Source organism: Tetrahymena thermophila (assembly GCF_000189635.1).
Source record: "Tetrahymena thermophila SB210 genomic scaffold scf_8254379, whole genome shotgun sequence".
NCBI lineage: Eukaryota > Ciliophora > Oligohymenophorea > Hymenostomatida > Tetrahymenidae > Tetrahymena > Tetrahymena thermophila.
Window position 1 is genome coordinate 722,797 of NW_002476163.1, and position 20,552 is coordinate 743,348.

The window sequence follows — 20,552 nt, forward strand, 5'->3', positions numbered from 1 at the left end:
ATTTTACTGGTAATTAATTATTGTCTCATTTTTAGAAGTTATTTATTAGTAACTCAATATTCTTTTATTTGTTATTATCTAGTATTGTTTATTATAATTACCATTCTTTTATTTTATGATTCTTATGTAATTAATATAACATCATCCAATATTTTTAAAGTTTTTAATAGAAATTAATATTTTTATAAATTACTAAGCAAATTTTTTATAATTAAATTAATAAGTTAAAAAAAGTTTTTTTTAATTTAAATGACATATTTTTAAAACTCAAAAAACAAAATTTAATAAATTAAAAACAAAAGTATTAATATTAATTAAATGTATTTCTAAAAAAATCTAAGAAAATCATTTTTTTTATTTAAGTTGAATTAATAATTTTTATTTTTTGGCTATTTTTATATTTTAAACATTTAAATATATTTTATTTATTCCTATCTACTAATAATAAATTCTCTCTTTATAATATCTATTTTCAAAATTTTTTTGTTCAATTTTTTAAAAGAAAATTTTTGTAAACTATTAAAAATAACACTTTTAAAATTAAAAATAAAAGTTTTTATTATTAATTATTTCATAATAGATTAAAACTTTTATTTTACAAATTACATTTAAAATTTCAATTAAAAGTTAAGCATGAAAAAATTATTTTATATTTTTCAAAGCTAATTTCATTATTATTTAAATTTAGTACAATATTTTATTAAATCAACTTAAAATTACAATAAAAATACTTTTTTATTGGTAAAAGATTATACAATACTTACTTGATAACTTAAATTTGAATAAACAATACAATATCCTTAATTTTAAGTAGATTAAACTCATTATGTTCAAAATCAGACTTTAGAGTAATAGTAAGGATATAATGCAAGTCTTGATTGAATTGTTTCAATGTCCTTGTAATGTGCATAGTTTTCATTATGAATTAAATCATCTAAAAGTTAGTTTTATTCTTCTTTGTGTTTTTGAGAAACCAAATAAAATTCTAAACTTCTTGGTTCTTAGTAGAGTAAAGCCTTAGCAAATTTAGTGAACTCTTCAAGGGTTACATTTTCAATATCCTCAACTCTTTTTTGTTCTTAAGATTAAAATATAAACTTTAATAAAATACTTTTATAAAAAGATTTTACTCTTTCCAAATATATACTAAGTGTTGATTGCTTCTTCGTATCTAGCAGTTTCAGCAAAAATGTCAGTGTCTTTTTCTTTGACTGTATTTTTTACACCCTCAACAAGTGTTTTAAATTATTCTTCTGTCATATTTATTAACTTTTCTTCCATAGACTACACAAATGCTTTGATTCTATTTGAAACTTCAATTGGTGGTTTGACATTAGATTGTACTACAAATACAATACCACCTATTCCACTTCTCGTGTTTACAGATGTAAATACTACATAACCAAGTTATTCTACAGTTCTTAACTAAGTAAATGCTGGTATTCTTAAGAAAGTTTAAACTAAGTCAAGTAAATTATGGTTTCTAATTGTGCACTCTTAAGGGTATTGATATAGCTTTGTGCCTATTTTTTAAAAAAATGTCTTATTAATTTTAATTAAAAAATTTTTAAGTTTATATACAAGTAGAATTTTCATCTCCTTCAGGTAAATGTCTCTACCAAACAATAGTTTAGTTTGGAATTAATTAATAAGCACGAATTTAATTAATTTCAAATTGCTAAATCATCTTGTAATTTAATTTTTAAAGAACCTCAAGCCCCTAATTTGTAACATCTAAAGCAGTTTACTTTTCAAAATTACCTACAATAAGCCATTCGAAGCGTAAATTCTTTAACCATTGCTTCACAAAGTGAGTAAAGCTTTCGAAAGTGATTCCTTTAATAGCTTCAGCCTTTTATTAGGGAGAGTGGAAACCAGTACGAACCAAATAATCAACGTAAGGAGCAATTTGTTAGAAAGGTGGATTTTTGAAGAAGTTGTCAGTCTCTTTAGCAACTTCTTCATAAATATTATTAAACAGTTCTTAATTTGCAAGTGGATTAAATGAGACTAATTTTTCAAGAATTTATAAAGTGAATCTTGGCAAAGAATCGTTAAAACCTTTAAAGTCTAATTTTAATTAAAGTGGGGTTATTGCCATTCTAAAGCTTAAATAAGCTTATTCTGCCATATAAGTTAGCTCGCTTACATGATGATTGAACAAAAGTTCCCATATTTTAGAATGTAAAACATTTTATACATTATGAGGAAGGTCGCAGCTAAATTAATAAAAATGTTTATTTTATAAAATTAAATTAAAAAAAAAAATTACTCTTTGAAGTAAATAAACAGACTAATCTAACCTTTAGGGGTTAAAAAGGTGTTATCCTGCTTAAACCAAACATTATCTTAAATTTGGACAGGTAACTTTGATTAAGTTTCATCATTTTTACTACCAAATATTGTCATAGATTTAGGAACAAAATCGTTTGGAGGAGGAAGATCAAGCTTTTTTTGTGATTTAGTAAAGCTCAAATCAGGATTTTCAAAAGATTTTATTGTTGTTTCATCAAAGTTTTCACAACTGTACTTAGTGCCATAAATAGGCTCAGTTAAGTTGCATAAAGACTCTTAAGTTTTAGATTGTAAGAATATTCTTAAGTTGCTAGTCTTTAAAGAGTCAATATACTTTTAAATCAATTCCTTATCAAAAGACTCAAATAAGTAAGGCTATACTAAAATATCTTCAATTTCATAGTATTGCAATTTTGAAGCAAGGGTGAGAATGTATTACATAATTTTCTACTTATCTACATTATCAAATTTTAATTTATTGATAGTATTTATTTCCTAAAAAATCCACTCTTAAGCTCCTTTTTCACGAAGCATTTTTAAGTAAGCAAATGTGGTATTAACTACCTATTAATAGATTTATTAAAAGCTTAAAATGAAAGTTTAATTACAAATGGTTCTATTTTACATTTTAGTAATTCTACAAGCCTTTTTGAGTGAGTTTTATTTCAATTTCAAAAAGTGTGAATAAGTTCATGTAGTCATGGTATCCTGAAGATAATTCTAAAGCTAGCCCTTCTTCTTTAAGGAATGAGAGCAAAGAATTTTCACCTTCGTGGCCAATTAGATGGCTAATGTACTTAGCAGGATTACTTTTATAATGTGGAAGAGTGTGGTCGAGAGTCCACATTAATTTAAGCTATATATTTATTTTAATGTGAATTTTAAGTATTTAATATTTACTAATTTACGTAATCTTCATCTTTTACTGGAGTGACTCTCCAGAAATTGCCCTAATTAGTATCATCAAAAGGCTTCTCTTCATACTTTGGAGAATCAATATCCTTGTTCTTAACAGACCAAAATTTATCCATCACTAATGTTTCTAACTATGAAATTGACTGATTGCTATAAACAACAAGCTTCATTTGATTACTGCTATAATATCTATTATTGTTTAAAAATAAATGTAGTAAACCTATCTCTTATTAATTAAATTTCTTTTTTTCTAAATGAACTAATTTTTTGATTTAAACTTTTTTACAAGTAGAAATAAAATTTTACCTTTCAAAGAATTTAATAAGATCTTCTCTAATATTAGGGTGATCCAGTGTTTCCAAAGACCCAACACCAAACTTTGAATTAAAAGTAGTTTAACTTGCTTTATTTTATTTAAAAAATATACCTTATTTAAAGGATTCCCCTTCTTAGCAGAGTGCCTCAATAGTTAGAATTAACGCCATATATCTTACTTGAAGTATAATTGATGTTCGCTATTAACTGCATTCATTTCTCTCTTAGCACAGCTTTCTGTAAATAGAGGAGCTATAAAGAATTGAGAAAAACGGTCAATACCACCTTCAAATGCAGAATTTGAACATTCAAAGAAGTAATTAGTTTCCATCAAATCTGTGTATGCATTAAAGAGACCAGAATTTTTAGAAAGATAATCCATATATTCTGATTAATTTGGATACTTTTCAGTACCTAAAAAGAGCATATGCTCTAAATAGTGAGCTAATCCTTCACGCTGTTAAATATGGTTGGAAATTAAATCATTTTATGTTTAAGCTTTTTAGCTTTTTATAATAATTTTATATTAAAAATATAATTTAATTACATCAGCTGGATCTTCTAAAGCTCCAACGAACACATTCATGGCTACACCAGACTTATCAGTTTCTAATTAATTGTAAATAAATGAGTATGATTTAAAACAATAAGAAACAAACATTTTTCTAATCATATTTATTTTTAAAATGAAAAATACCAGGATCAGAAATCAAAACAATAGTCATCTTATTCTCAAGACGGATTGCCTTATATTCTCTTTTGTCATTTTGACTCTTTGTAATTTTTGATAGATTCTCACACATTTTTTATATTTTTCCTTTAATTTCTTAAGATCAATGCAAAATTTTTATTTTAAAAGATTTATCAATATTGAATCACTTTCTGATATCTCTATCTGGTGAGAAACAAATACGCAATTAATTAAAGACCGTACTTTAGAAAGAATTCATTTAAATGAATTTTATAATTTAAAATACCTTTTTTGGTTTATAAGCCTTTATTATTTATTAATTTTTTATTTCTCCGTTTTCAAAAAATGCATATATCAATCAATGGCTTACTATATTTTCTATAACAAGCAATATGAATAGATTTTTTTGAAATAATAATTATCAACAGAAATTCGAAAAATGTATCTAAATTTGTTTTGATTAAATAATTAAATTAAATTAAAATAACTCTAGAAATGGTTGAATTAATTTATATTCTGGAATATTTGAGTGATAGAATAGTAATAAGAATATTTATTTTATAGAAAATACTTTATTTATTTAAAAAATTGTAATAGAGTTAATTAAACTATTTCAACAAATATTATACACTTATTGAAAATGAAATACTTAAAAGGAAAAAATATTTCAATTTTATTTTTTAAAGATAAAAATGAATAAAAGAACAGCAAAGGTAGCTAAAAAGTAAAGAGATAGATAAGAATTTTAAATACTGGAATATTTAAACTTAGTATTATTTATATAATTGTTTGCAGATTCAAGGTTGAAGAGAAAAGTATATTTAATGATATTTGATATAGCTAAATAAGCATAAATAAAATTTATTCATAAGGATAACTTCTTTATTTTTTTATAAAGATACTGAGTTACATCATATAATCAATCAATCAATTAAGCAAGCATACAAACAAGCTTAGAGCTAATTAATTTTTCTGTTTGAAACAAAGAAAAAAAGAAGCAAATATAATAAATAATTGATTTTACCTAATTATTGTAAAAATACAAATTATTAAAAAGAAAATAAAAAGTAAATCATAGCTTAGCTTGATAAAATGACTTTCTAACACTTCTACGAAGATCCTGCTCCAACTGCAAACGCCCCTGTTGACAACCAATCTGTTATTTCTGTTGACAAGATGTACGGTTTGGTAGTTATCTCTGCTTTAACTCTCTGCTTCCAATGCGCTGTCTATGGATACTTCCTCGTTGGACGTTACAGATCTAAAATTTTTAATAAGAGCTTCTTAGAAGCTGAGTTCGGACAACTCCATAAAGTAAGAAGCATTCATAATATTTATTGCAATCAGTTTTATTTACCAGAAAAAATTAAATTATTTTTAATCAACCTAACTTTAAATAAATATATTCTTTTATTTCAAAGGACGTTACTTAAAGATCTATTGAAGCTGGTGGTTATCCTGATATGGGTAGTGGTGTATACGCTTAGAGACTTGACTACTATTCTTGGTTATTATTCAATAAAGCCCAAAGGTAAAATTATTTTAATTAAGAATTATTTTTAGTACTTTATAAAAATAATTGAAAAAATTAATGAAAGAGTTTTTACAATATAAATTATACTATTTAAGTATGGTGTTAACAAACTAACTAACAATTATTTTATTATTAAAAGAATTCACTCTAACTTCTAAGAAACCCTTCCTATTTCAGTCTTTTTCCTCTTAGTTGCTGGTTTATAGTTCCCTATCACTGCTTCAGTTTTTGGTTTCATTCAAGTTTTTGCAAGACTCCTCTCTCTTGCTTACATCTCCAACTAAGGTGCTACTCACCCCCTTAGAAGAATATCTTCCTTACTTATTCTTGTTTCTATCCTCACAACTTTCGTTTTAGCTTTTATTAAGGGAGTTTACGTTATGAAGAATCACCACTAGTGAAAATTTTTGTAAGAAGCAAAATAAATTTATTATGGATAATAAGATATTCATAAATTTTAAGCGCTTAAATAAAATTCAAATAAATGTTTACATTAATATATGTCATTGAATATTTTGTAATAGCTAATAAATTTTCTTCAAATTTTTCATAAATTACTTAAATAATATTTTATTCGTTATTTATTTTACTATTTTTATGCAATTTGTTTAAATATTTACATTTACAAATTTTCAACTTTCTTAGTTTATTTCTTTTTGACTTTTTTATAATATTTAAAGAAACAAAAAAATTTTCAAATTCAAATATGTAATTGATATGAATTTATGAATACAACTTTTATATTCTTTAAGAAACAATTTTAAAACGATTTATGAGTTCTTGTGTTCTTTAATAATATTCAATTTATATAAATTTATGATAAATTTAATTTTTCAAGCTTTTAATTAAAAATTTTAAAATAATTAATTAGTTTTTCACTCTTTACTAGATTCTAAAATACTTTATTTTTATTTTTTTATTATTTAAATTAAAAAATGATTCAAATATTATTTTTTTTTAACAAATCTATTTTTTAAGAAATAATTTTTAAAATGATTAATAAGTTAGTTCATTTGTTCTTTAGTACTTTAGTAAATTCTAAATTAAAATAATTTTTACTACTTTATTATTTAAAATAAAAATTTATTTAAATTCAAATATTCAATTTTTAAATGCAGCGAAACATGAAGCTTCAAAATAATTAATTCAAACTTTCATTCCAAATTCTAAAATATTTTATTTTATCTTACAATTAATTCTTTTTTTTCTTTAAGTTTAAAATTTTTAGAATTTTCACTCATACAAATAAAGATTTTATACAATAAATAGTTATTTATTTGTTTGTTTGTTTATCTAATATTATAACTTTAAAAATTATTATTTTTATTAATTTTAGCTTCATAGAGTTACTTTAGCTTTATCAAGATTTAAATAATAAAAACTTTCACTCGTCTTCCATACTTCCATTAGCACCTCTACGTTTTACATTCAAAGTGAATTGTTTTCCCTATTTTTAAAATTAAATATTAGAATTTTTGTTTAAATAAATTAATTTTTTTTATTTACTGTATCACAGCCAAGATAAGAATCACACATTAAAATTATTCTTAGTTCATGAGAACCAGCTTCAGGTACATCAAATTAGAAGTCAACATCTGCCTTTTACTTAAAACCAAGCTTTTTTATGCAACGAAGTATATTTTTATTGGTATCTGCAACCATTACCCACCACAATTCTTCTTTTTACTAATTTTATTTTTGAAATAAGTAAATACTACAAATTAGAATACCAAATAAATTACCTTGGGATAGTAAGGTGCAACAACAAAATCAGTATAATCTTCACCTTCTCTTGTGATTGATATTTTCATATTAACCTTATCATCTCCTTCATAAATGCTATTTACATTCTAAATGCTATATGTAAAGTTAATATCAGGATATCTGTTTGCTGCATTAGCAATTTCTTCGATTTCTGATTCAGAGAATTTAAACTATTCGAAAACTTAATCTCTAGCTTCATCATTATTAAGAAGATCATTAATTGATTTGACATCAAGATCTGCTAGAGCTTTAACTATTTTCTCGTTAAAGTGAGGAAGTTATAAAAGTGGAGAGCTATCAGTCCAGACTGCTTGCACTATCATATGAGAGAATCTCATTGCTTTTATAGCCTAATTAAATTCATCAATATAAGCTAATAATAAAATTTTATATAATTTACCTCTTTTGGTAAGCCATTTGAGTTTATAACTTCAATTAATCCGTGTGTTAAGTTAACTGCCTTGTCTAAAACTAGCTTTTAGTCATAAGAGAAATCTGCAGAAAGGTTCAAGCGTGAGAAATAAGCTTAAAGTAAAATATATGCTTTCACATTTGGATCATTGAAAACTTCAATGCTACTATCTACAGGATACATAATTTATTGATTCAATTACTTTAATAGGTTTTCTTCTTAGTGACGAACAGGGATATCCAAGAATTCATTTGCAGAGCAGATGATGTTAATCAAATGCTTTGTTGATTAGTCTAAGAATGTAAAAGAAAAAAAATAAGAAATAAAAATTAAATTACAAAGTAAAATTACCTGGCTTTATTCTCTCATTAAACATTTATATTGTTTATACATCAATATAGTAATATCCTGCAATAGAACCTAAACTTAAAAGAGCTAAATTGTGCTATTCTAATTCTTTAACACACTTATATTCTATTAAATATTCAATAGCTTTTTCAAATAGATCACACAAGAAATCATTAATGGCAGGTCCTGAAACTTCTCTGAGTCCATAGAAGTAAGGATTTTAAGATAATCTTCTATACATAAATGTCCAAGTGCTCCAGTCAATACAAGCTGGTAAAGAAGTAATTCTTTCAGCATAAATTTCACCACAAATGTGATTAGTTATGTTTTCTGATAAGATTGATTCTACAGGGAAAGGTTCAAATAAGAATTTCTTATAATATTCTTTCTTTGGAGAATGGCAAAAGACTAAACACTTAGCTGCTTAAGCGTTTTGTGCACTTGCGTTTTTACTCTTAGCATAAGCTATTTTTTTGAAGTATAAAAAATTAATTTAAATCCAAATAAAATGAAATTTACCTATCATTTAAAGCATATCAGGAATGGTATAATCAATATATCTCTTTTCACGACCATCATATCTTTGATTGTCAAGGATGATAACAACTTAAGAGTGAAGATTGAGCTCCCAGCATAATTTGTATGTTGAGATTAGAACTTAAATAGCTCCAGATTAGTATAGTGACTCAACAACTTCTCTTTCCTATTCACTCATACCTTCATAGATAAATCCGACACCATATTTTAATGATTATCTCAAAGAGAGATCTCTTAATGACTCGACTATTTCTTAAATACTATCATATGGAACCTTCAAGAATTTCTAAGGATTATTGTCACCTGCGGCTAAAGTTTACAAATCAATAGCAGTGATTTTAGCTTACTTTCTATCAGAAACAAAAATTATGCCTTACTATTGAGGTGATTTTAAGAATAATTTGAGACCTTTGAATAAATTAATTAAATTAATTTTGCTTGTCCAAAATAAAGAATAAATTAATTACCTTAATACATGTGCTTTTGCATAGAAATTAAACGAGCCTTTCTGTGATGCTATTCAAAACCAGTAATATGTAAATCTACAGGGTAAGGTCTAACATCAGGACTGAAATTAAAGGTATTGCTAGGATTAGCACCAATCCATGATGCCATTTCTTTATAGTCAGCTACAGAAGTAGCCAAACCAATAATTTGAAAATTATGATTAACTTCTTTCTTGCCTTCTTATTTGCCTTCTGATTTAGAAGAAAGCAATGAAGAGAACTATCTCATACGAGAAACAATAACTTCATAAGTTGAATTACATTCATTAAGCATATGGAGTTCGTCAGCAATGAAAAGTTTTATATTTTTGTTAATGATTTATTGTGTTTTTTTCCATTTTCTAGTGTTTATATCCCAGTTTTCAGGTGTAGATATAATAATATCATACTTGGTAAAAATTTGGTTGTCTGTTTTAGTTTAACCAGTCAATATGGCAACCTTTTTGCCAAGATGCTTAAAAGCCTTAGAAAATAGTTTGTACATATTTTGGCAAATAGATTCAAAAGGTGCCACATAAATTACTTTTTTATTTTCATAGTATGTTTTAAAAATTCTTAGCATAGCAACAATAATGCAAGCTGTTTTTCCTGAGCCAGTAGGAGCTCCAAGGAATATATTTTCAGATTGACTGTAAAATTGATTCAAAACTTATGTTTATATTTTGTTGAAGGTAGTAATTCCTATTTATATTTATTAAAAAAATTAAAATTGTCATTTAAAGAAAAAAATATTAGTTCAAAATTGATTTCTTAAATGAATGAATCAATAATATACCTAATTCTTTTAGAACAGCCTCTCCTTCAGGGAATCTTAATTCTGATGTGGGTACTAACTAGAATTCTAACAATTTAGTAGGAGCACTGAATTACTCAGGGAGGATTAAATCTTTAAAGAAAAGAGGTTCAATAGTCTCACACTAAATCCATCTGTCAGAAATAACTTTGATATAGTATACAGGATGCAAGTTTTCAAATAGACTTACAATAAATTAGAAAACGTAGGGACTTTGTTCGTCTTCGGATCTTTTTGCACATAATTTGTGCTTCTTTGCAGTGAAATATTCATGGTAAAGTAATTCCTCTTCATCACAGTCAGTTACCAATATCCAAAATGGCTCTGAATCACCATGGAAAGAGTCTTCCCACTAGAAATCTCCTTTATCGATAGTAATAGTAACTTGTAAACAACTTCTTGTGATAGGAATCTTATCTACAGTTATTTTAAGTTCTGGCATCATACGAATTCTATTTTTAAGAATGGCACCAAGCTTATTATTTTTAGTATCACCTGTTTTCAAAAGTTCCATTAATTATTATTCATTCATGGCTTTTAGACGATTAAATGTCATTTATTCTATTTTTTCTATTTTTCTGAAAATAGATTCACCAATTTTACCGAATTTCTTATTGCTTGATTATCTAAACTATCTGATAGGTGTCATGCAGCTCCACATTTACTTATCAATCATTTTACAAAGATTTAATGCATTTTCAGCAACATAAGCCCATCCTCTCTTTAATGAAATCTCAAATATAGCTCTCATAATACGTCCAGCACTTTATGTAACAAAAATCATATCAGCATTCAATGCATATCCTTCCATAGGTAATTTACCAATGTAAGCCTTTTATATATTCAATATTTTTTTTAGAATGAGATATTTAGAAAATCTATTTATTGGAAAGAATGAGTGAATATAATTTGTTTAATTAAATTACCTATAAAAGAACATTTATTTTAGAAGAAGGTTCTTCTATAGAACCCTTAACAGGTATAGGTACACTTTCCATGAGACGAGAGAGTTCAGCTTTTTCTTCTTCTCTAATAGGAATGTATTTAAATTCATTAGAAAGAGAGAAAACCTTAAGTAACTCAATAACACCCATATTTTGCTTTAAGTGCTTATTATAGATTTCCATCGAAGGGTATTTGATATAATAGTGAGATGAAATCTTACCTAATGAAGTCGATTAGAAAATACCGGTTTTCTTATCGTATTTTATAAGTCCATATTTATCCAGTAAAGTAGCTGCTGAATGAATCAAATTAGCTCTATGCTTTACTAGGAGTCTATCATTTTCATATTCTTCATCTGAAATATGATAAACCTTAGGGCTTCTCAACATTCTAATATATAAATATGTATAACCAAGCCAATCAACAGCTTCTTTAATGTTAGACACTGTTCCTAATACAATTTCAGCGTTCAATTAATCAGGGAGTTAACTAATGAATTAGGATTCAATAGGTAGTTATTGATTAAGTAAACTCAAATAGTAATTTTTTTCCTAAAAAGAGGTAATAACAATACTTTCTCCCCTTAGATCAAAGCCAGGTCTACCAGCTCTACCAACCATCTTATATTTACAAAAAAAGTTTACTTAATAATTGTTTGGGTAATTTAAGATTTATTTAAAAAGAAAATTTTTAAAGAAATAAATCAGCTATTTACCTAGATCATATCTTGAGGGCTCAATTCAGTCCATTTACCAAGTTCAGGAGAATAAACTTAAGTACCTTTTATGATAACACAAGAAGCAGGCATATTAACACCCCAAGCTAAAGTGGCTGTGCAAACTAAAACTTTAATTGTCTTTTAATAACGATTTTAGAAGAATAAATTTTCTACAATATCCCTATCATCTCTACTTAAACCAGCATGATGGACTGCAAATCCCTAGACAATCATTTCCTTCAAATCTTTATTTTAGATATTTTCAGCAGCTTTCTTTAAAATTTCTTCTGCATTTGACCCTTCTCTTAAAATTAAAATAAATTTAATATAAAATTTTTAATACATTAACTAATAAATTTATTTACTCTACAAATTTATTTAATTCGTTCATTTGGTAAGCCTATTGACGTAAAAAATTTGCAGTTTTAACAGTATCCCTTCTTGAGTGAACAAAAATGAATAAAGGTTGATCCTTAGAAGCTCTTTACTCAACTTTCTAGTACAAGATTTCATTTGTTAAAAGCATTCTTTTAGCTGCCTTCTTTTCAGAAATACCAATAAATGATTGTTAAAGAGGGACAGGACGATAGGTATGATCAAAAAAGAACATACCACCAGTATTTTCTTTTTTATTCAAAGGCTTTACTCTCAAGAAATTCTAAACATCAGCAAAATTTGGAAGAGTTGCAGATAAACCAACTATTCTAACATTTTCCTATTTATTTAATAATTTTAATAATTATAACTTATCTTTTATAAATAAAATAAATTACCTAGGTCTATTCAGTCATTCTTATAGTTCTTGCAACTAAAGCTTCAAGGACTGGACCTCTTTAATCATGCAATAAATGAATTTCATCAATAATCAAAAGTCTAACAAGCTCTGTATAAGTTCTGTCTCCTGCCTTTCTAGTGATAATATCCCATTTTTCAGGTGTAGCGATAATCAATTAAGTTGAATCGATTTGTTCTTTAGACAATTAACTATCACCTGTAAGTTCTCTTACAGTAATGCCGTAATATTCTATTTAGTGAAAAAATATTTTAATAAATTCAGATTAAAAATATTTATGAAAGGAAATTTTTAAATATTTTAAAATTAATTAAATTAAGAATAATTAATTACTAAGTCTCTATGTGAATGTTAAAACCATTTCACCAACCAAGGCTTTCATTGGTGCCAAATAAACAATTTTAAATTTGTTTAAATTCACAACTCCTCTACGGTCAATATATTTGCCTATGACGTTAAGAATCGCAAGCAAGGCAATATTTGTTTTACCAGCTCCAGTAGGTGCACAAACCAGCATATTTTCAGTTCTGTTAAAAGCACAATCAAACACGGCTGATTAAATTGGATTGAATTCTTTTATATTAACTTCTTTATCTACGAAAGGCTTTTGGGCCCATTCAGGTAATGCTGTAACTTATTTTAATTCTGCGTTTATCTGATTATTTTACAAGAAACTATTAGATGAAAATGAATTAAATAAATAATTTACTTTGATTTAAGTTGCATTTATAATTGTCTCTTCGTATCCTTTATAAGAACAATTAGTGGCTCTTTCTGGAGCAGTGAATTGCTAAGTGCTCATGAAGTGAGAACCTTCTTAGAAAACTAAACTTTCTAAGTCAAGTATTTTCTTACTGATTTTATTGAATTCCTTAAAATTTTGAAAAGAAATTAATTTGATGGAAAAATAGTTGAAACTAATTGAATTACTTCATCTGTAATCTTGTTTGCAGTAATAAGCTCTTCAATATCCATTTCTTTACCCTTAAGATTAGCCATCTTGCTCTTAGAGTCAAATTTATTTAAATGATCTGATTTATATTTTTTATCAATATTTTGTAATTATTCCCATACTCTTTCTCCTGCTTCTGTTGATCTCATTTACTCAATGATTTAATCTTTTTCCTATTACTTTTCAGCTCTCTAAAGCAAAGTGCAAAAGTAAATTTTGTGTCTGTTTTAATATTAAAGAAAATATTTAGTTTATAAATAAAAGTTTCTAAATAGAGGTTTACCTATTTTTTTCAAGCAAAGAAATTAAATCAAACTAATCATAACCTAATATCTTAATTAATTGACTTTGACAAATAATATTATTTTGTTCATTAAGCACAGACAATATTTCTTTATCTTTTTTCTAAGCTTACATGGGGTCGTTATAAATCTATTCATAGTAAATTTTCAAAAGGTAAATAGATTGTTTACATTTAAATTAAATATTATTTTATTACATCATTTAATTTGGTTTAAAGCCAATATGCATCAATAGCTCTAACATCAATATTGTTAGGATCATTCTTTTCATTTTGATTGCTAAAGTTGTCTCCCTGTATTTCATCAAAATAAATATTAAAAGGGCTTAATTAAAACGTAATTAAAAAAATATTTACATTAAGAGCTTTAATCTATTAATTTTATTCCTAATCTTCATCTTCTTAGTCACTTTCTTCATCAATATCTTGCTAATCTTAAACTTAAGCTTAGATTTAATCATCATCATTATCATCTTCATCATCTTCTTCATCAATACCCATATCTTGATCTTCATCATTGCCATACTTTTATTCATTTTATTCATAAGATTAATTGTAATCATTGATTTGCATTGCAGTAGTTAATAAGGAATCAAATATTTCTTAAGGAATTTCAGTCTAGATAAGCTAATCAATTTCTTTTTTTTTCTCCTTATCTCTCTAATTATCATTTTTCAAGGTAGCAAGAATATTATCTGTTACACTTATGAGAACATCTCTTGGCTAATCTGTTAAAATTTTGTTAACTTTGCTTAAGATACTCTCGTACAATATCCTGTTTTCGTTAGTTTTAGGCTATAGAGATTTATATAAAGATGAAAAATTAATATAAAAATCAAATACATGTCTTAATTTATAAAAATAAATAATAAATAAATAAACATGCATATAAATAAATAGATAACGAGAATATTTTTTTGTATAAATCTTACCTTATATAAAATTGAAGGGTCAATTTCAGCATTCAAAATATCTTTCTTTTCAATTTTCTATTTTTTTAAATTGAAAAAATATTTTAATTTAACTTGCTAATTTAGTTAATAATTTTGATCAAAATTTACTATTTTAGTTTTCTTTTTAGGTTAAACTAAATTGTCTGCTTTCTTTTTTTTGAGCTTTGAGTCTTCATTCTTTTTCATCATATCTAAAATCTTTTTAGGATTTTATCTGACAGCATATTCACCCATCTTCAATGAATCTAAATGACCTACTAATGAAATAGGCTCACCAGTATTCTCATCTCCTCTTTATCTTTCTCCTTAAATAACTTCATTTGCTTGCTTTTTAATACGGAAATAATGTTAATTGCATATTCATTTTCAGAATATATCTTAGATTTGATATTTTTTTTATGATAATGTAAATATATTTACTGTGTTGAATTGATCAATAACCTAACGCTAATCGGCCATATCTTAAATTTTTCTATTCTAGTTTTTATATTATCTTAATTTATATTTTAGTGCAGAAGTAGGTAAAACTAAATATTGAATGTGATTTATATATAGACTCTTCTTTCTTCTTTTAGCTAAGATATAAACAAATTCTTTACTTATTTTATTTAATATCAAATGCAAAGCAATTTAACTTTATTTATTTTTAATTTCCCTTTTCAAACAAACTAAGTATTCAATCAGAAAGAGACAAAGAAAGACAGACAGACACAGCGAAATGTAAAAATCACAATATAATGAATCTCTATGTATTGTCTAGCTAATAAAATTATCAATCTTCAAAATATATAAGATACGCATTTATTTAAATCGTTATTTATTATTATTATTATTAAATAAATTAATAAATATTTTGTGTCTATGAATTTTCAAATAAATTGTACTCACTGATAAATAATATAAACTTTTTTTCAATAAAAAAATCAATGCAATTTTTTGTTGAAAAATTATTTTAATAAGAAATTGACGAGTTAAATGAAAATAAATAAGAATTGAAATAAAATAAAATATTAAATTGAGCTTTTGTCTATTGGTTTTTATACATTTTATATAAATAAATATACATTTAATATTAAGAAATAAATTTAATTATTTATATAAATAAAATGATCACTTTATATTTAACTTAATTAATAAAATTTTGATAAAAATAAATTGATTAATTAATTGTTGATATATTATTTACTACTCATTCATCTAAATTCGAAGATAATGTACATGAATTTAATTAGCTATTGTGTGATTTGAAAAATTGATAAAGATCTATTTTGCTATTTTCTTGATTATTTGCTAAATTATAATCAAATTAAGCTTATATGATTCTATTTTAATTAGCTGCAGAGATGATATCTGAAATAGAATTTATTTTTTTATTATCTTAAAATTAACATGTTATTATTTATTTGTTAATTGGTATAAATCTGTTGCTACTGTTGGGTATAGCATTGGTCTGCTCATCAAAACATATTGAAATATCTATTTGATTTGTTTAAATATCAGATTTCTCAGATTTATCAATCATCCCACGATATGATTAATTAATAGATGTATTTTCTATTTATGGTTATTTTTGGCTGTACCATGACTTTTCCTTTATAATTTTTTAGGGGAGAGCTTACTAGCTTATATGTAATTAATTTAAAACACTTTTTTTAATTTTTAATTATTTTCTCCTCTTCTTCTTTAAAATAATCTTTAATTTAATTTAGTTTTGATAATATTCTAAAAGTTAAATAGATTTATCGTTTATTCTTTTTATTACTTTATCTATATTATTGTGTACAAGAAATTTTTTGAAGATATGGTAAGAGTCAAAACTATTTTCAATCAAATATAAGTCACTTTCGTTAAGATTTTAGTTTTAAAGTTGTTGTTAATTATTATTTACAAAATTTTATTGTTGTAACTAAATAAATTTACTAAATTCTAAAAACTTTTTTTCATAGCTAGAAATCTATTATTTTTAACCGAATTAGATATTTCTGTTACTTCTAATTTAATCTTGGCTTTATCCTATAGTTTGAAATTAAGGTGGATAATCTGTAAGTATGATTTAGCTGTTTGAATTTTACTAAATTAAATTGCTATTTATATTTGACTACTAATTGCTATAATTTTTATTTATATTTGCTAAATTTTGCTAATCTTGAATAAAAGTATAACTATTGCTATTATTATTGTTATTGTTATTATTATTATTATTATTATTATTATTATTTAATATAAACGTGCTTTTTCTTTTTCTTAAAGTGGTATTTTTTCTTGATGCCATTCTTCGAAATTATTTTACATCTTAATTATTTTAAGAAGCATCATTATAAGGATCTTAATTTTGGTAATTATCTTCTAAATTTTATTACTACTATTAATGCTTCTAAATTTCATAAAAAGGATATTATGGTCCTTTTATTCTTTGTTCAATCAGAGTATCAATTCTTTAAAAAAAATATTTTATCATATTATCATTTTATTTTTTCATATCTTCAAAGTCTTTTGTTGAAGTTTATTCTTATTGAACTCTATTCAATAGTAAAAAAAATTTAACATAAAATAATCATTAATATTTATTTAAAATAATTTTGTAAAATACATATTTATTCATTAAATTTAATATGATATGTATATATATTTAATTTTTATTTTTTTTCCTAAATTAAAGAATTTAAATTTTAATTTTTAAATATGTGAAGTAATTAACAATAAGATTCCTTATTAAAATGTTTTGAAAAATAAGGTAAAATATTTATTTACGATGCTCGTTTTCTGATATCTTCATTTGATGAAATTTCTTATGTCTCTATACTAGTTTGTTTACTGTATTTTAACTTACTAGGTACTTAAGAAACTCCAGGTTTCAAAGGTGACAAACTAATCGAAAATTCAGGATTTTGATTTAATATTGTTTTTCTTTTTTAGTCACTACGTTCTTATCTGATATTATATTAACTATCTTACCTAGTAGTAGGAAAAAGACTATCTAATTGCCTATATTCCTCTTTTTAATTTATTTTATTTCTAATTTCAGCTTAGCTGTTATCTTCATTTAGATCATTAAAACTTAAAGAATCCAAAAAATCAAATTTTGATATCTAATTCATTTATAGATAATAAAACGCATGGCTTTTGAATTGGCATTCTCTAATAAAGCATGGATCTCTGGCTTGTTTAGATTCAAGAAATTTATTTTTTAGCATTAACTTATATTTATCACATTTATATTACAATAGAGGGCAATTTACTACACTGTGATGCAAACTTTAGCAAGAATAGCACTTTATACCACAATTTTGTAATATACCAGTCATCTAATAAACATGGTTGATTTGAACTAGAGTCTCATAATCTTATGGAAATTGTTTAATTAAATTTAAAAAATCCTCTCTTTTTATGCTCAACAACTTGGTAAAATCAGTTGTAATTACTGTTGCATTTCTTGGCTGGCCTGTAAAAAATCTTATTTACCCAAAATACTGTCCTTCTTTTAGTAAAATAAACTCCTTATCTTTTTCAGAATATTTTAAGTTTTAACCATACTACCTTAATTATTAATTAATTCAAAAATATTTATAATTTAAAAATAAAATTTTTAATTAAATTTCATTACTGTTAGCTATGAGCTAAATTATATTCAAAAATTACTTTTAGTGAACCTTTTTTGATAAAATATATAGACCCATCGTCGTCATCGCTATTCTATTAAATTATTTTCTAATCTGGAATTAGTGTGCTTTCTTTAATTAAAGATGCAAGACGCAATATTAAACTTTGAGAAAAGTTATTTGAAAATATACTTGTGTCTCTCAAAACTAACCGATTGGCTTCCTGTTTCATCTAAAATCTTAAATCTTCAGAAAGTTAACCTATTATTTCTTTCTCTTGTTTCTCATAATTTTCTTTTATCTGGGACCAATAGTACTCTAGGTATTATCTTATCTAATACTGAAAGTGTGAAGAAATTTAATGTTAATTCATGTACCTGTTAATAATATACATATTTCCTTCCTTTTATTTCTATTCTTTGCCAAATTATTCAAATATAACACCTATTTAATTTATACTGTAAGCAAATAAACCACAAGCTATAATCATAGTGAAAATGCAAAGAACCATTTCTGTTTCATTAACTGCATAGATATCACCATAACCCACGGTAATCATAGTCACTGTGGAAAAATAATAAGCAGCTATATACTAAGATCCCCAGCCTCCATGTTTCAGAATTTCTACTTAATCCATCCATGTTTTTGTGATAGAATTCCATCTAGAAAGACTAGCTTTTTCCCAATATGCCACTTGTACCCAAACACAAGCAAAATAATGTGAAACTAGCAAAATATTTTTTATTAGCTTGATAAGCTGAATAAAGTTCATATTTATTGGAGATATTTCTACTATTTCAAAAAGCAACCTCTCTATTTATAAAATTGATCTTAGCTTAAAAAAGTAAAGTATCATAATCCAAGAATTTTATTCATCATCAAACCAATAGCAAAAAAGAACTGAAAAATCAGCAATTATCCCGTCAAGCAAATGTTCCATTAAATATTTTTTAATTATTTCAGGTCTACGCATAATAACTTCTCCTTTTTAAAAATATCCTGTATTCATCTTAATAAAGTGATCCAAAACCATAAAAAAGAATATTAATTTTGTTCCAAATTTACTAATTATATCATAAAATGTTACTGAAAATACTAATTAAATAGGTAGAATTATTAAGATTATATTGATTGATATGAGTTAAATCAAGTACCAAAGCTAACAAAACTTATTAGCAGGATGAAAAATTGGTATTTTTTTTACCACATTAAAAATAAATTTTATAAATTAATTTGCTTCTACTTTTTTTGAGAAAACATTTGAATTCTTATTATTTATTAAGCTATTTTCAGATTGTTGATATCTTTCATTTTTCCTATTTTCATCAGCTACATAAGCCGCAGAATCTCCTATCCATTTTAAATGATTTATATTGAGTTACTTTAGCATTTTGCTTGGTAAAAACTTTAATATCTACTTCATTCTTACCTTTAATTGCATTCTTTTAAGGATATTCTCTTAGTTAAATAAAAAATTATCACTGAAATAATTTTAGCATATGGCTTGCAGGCCTGTATTAAGTTCTTATGTTTATTATTTACTATTTTGTTGATATAGGTTATCATTATTATCACTAAAACCTGAATTATTTCTAGATTTGAAGTTTGAACTATCCTAAACGTTCTATTAGAATTATGAAAATACAAGACTCTCATTATGATGTGATGAAATTTTTGAATTTATCTAACTTAAACCGAAGTGCTATATTTTACTTGATACTTAATTTTTCTCAATCTGCAAAATATTTTTATTTAAATTGTCAAAAATAGAAGAACGATCTTGAGAAGGGTGATCTTCTAATGTAGTTTATTTAATCATCTTTTAAAATCAAAAACTTATTTCTACTAGTGTTTTTAATTAAAAAACTTTTTAACTAAAAAGTGGCAATATTATTGTTTATTTACTTTAATAAAAAAAACAAAGAAAAAATTAATGCCTATTATTAAATTATTTTCAATATTATTTTATGTAAACAGCAATTTTCATACTTTTATTTTTTCAAAAAAATAATCTAATAATTTTTTTCTAAAAATATTACCTTCATTTTTAAAAGGTAAGAGAGGTTATTAAAAAGAGTGTTACAACGCTGAATAAGTTTTTTTAAGAGTTTAAAAATTTAGAAGTTATCCTAAAATGCGAAATAAGTATGTTTATAATAGTATAATCAAAAATAAGTTTTG

The 20,552-nt window shown here is 24.7% G+C and overlaps 4 protein-coding genes across 4 annotated transcripts; 1 reads left to right on the forward strand and 3 right to left on the reverse strand. All coding sequences in view use genetic code 6, as the record gives it.

The window, feature by feature from the left end:
• Nucleotides 1-836: 836 nt before the first annotated feature.
• On the reverse strand, nucleotides 837-4,328 carry TTHERM_00302040 (insulysin, insulin-degrading enzyme; the record flags this gene model as incomplete). The annotated part of the gene is made up of 10 exons (XM_001024628.3): nucleotides 837-1,078; nucleotides 1,131-1,523; nucleotides 1,582-2,219; nucleotides 2,273-2,859; nucleotides 2,921-3,151; nucleotides 3,204-3,399; nucleotides 3,517-3,587; nucleotides 3,638-3,982; nucleotides 4,073-4,134; nucleotides 4,223-4,328. The coding sequence occupies 10 exons, from the start codon at nucleotides 4,326-4,328 to the stop codon at nucleotides 837-839; spliced, it is 2,871 nt and encodes a 956-aa protein (XP_001024628.2).
• A 980-nt stretch (nucleotides 4,329-5,308) lies between these two features.
• Nucleotides 5,309-6,151, forward strand: TTHERM_00302050 (mapeg family protein; the record flags this gene model as incomplete). The annotated part of the gene is made up of 3 exons (XM_001024629.3): nucleotides 5,309-5,530; nucleotides 5,638-5,747; nucleotides 5,890-6,151. 3 exons carry the CDS (start codon nucleotides 5,309-5,311, stop codon nucleotides 6,149-6,151), a joined length of 594 nt encoding a protein of 197 aa, XP_001024629.2.
• A 983-nt stretch (nucleotides 6,152-7,134) lies between these two features.
• On the reverse strand, nucleotides 7,135-15,231 carry TTHERM_00302060 (small nuclear ribonucleoprotein helicase; the record flags this gene model as incomplete). Its single annotated transcript, XM_001024630.2, has 21 exons — nucleotides 7,135-7,197; nucleotides 7,257-7,436; nucleotides 7,493-7,864; nucleotides 7,915-8,219; nucleotides 8,278-8,739; nucleotides 8,794-9,219; nucleotides 9,279-9,998; nucleotides 10,093-10,942; nucleotides 11,037-11,675; nucleotides 11,771-12,077; nucleotides 12,139-12,488; nucleotides 12,547-12,797; nucleotides 12,900-13,221; nucleotides 13,276-13,437; nucleotides 13,497-13,740; nucleotides 13,802-13,950; nucleotides 14,018-14,113; nucleotides 14,177-14,614; nucleotides 14,752-14,808; nucleotides 14,881-15,099; nucleotides 15,193-15,231. The coding sequence occupies 21 exons, from the start codon at nucleotides 15,229-15,231 to the stop codon at nucleotides 7,135-7,137; spliced, it is 6,651 nt and encodes a 2,216-aa protein (XP_001024630.2).
• Nucleotides 15,232-15,961: 730 nt separating this feature from the next.
• On the reverse strand, nucleotides 15,962-20,190 carry TTHERM_00302070 (cation channel family protein; the record flags this gene model as incomplete). The annotated part of the gene is made up of 5 exons (XM_001024631.2): nucleotides 15,962-16,465; nucleotides 16,535-17,291; nucleotides 17,524-18,309; nucleotides 18,377-19,206; nucleotides 19,576-20,190. 5 exons carry the CDS (start codon nucleotides 20,188-20,190, stop codon nucleotides 15,962-15,964), a joined length of 3,492 nt encoding a protein of 1,163 aa, XP_001024631.2.
• Between the last annotated feature and the right edge of the window lie 362 nt (nucleotides 20,191-20,552).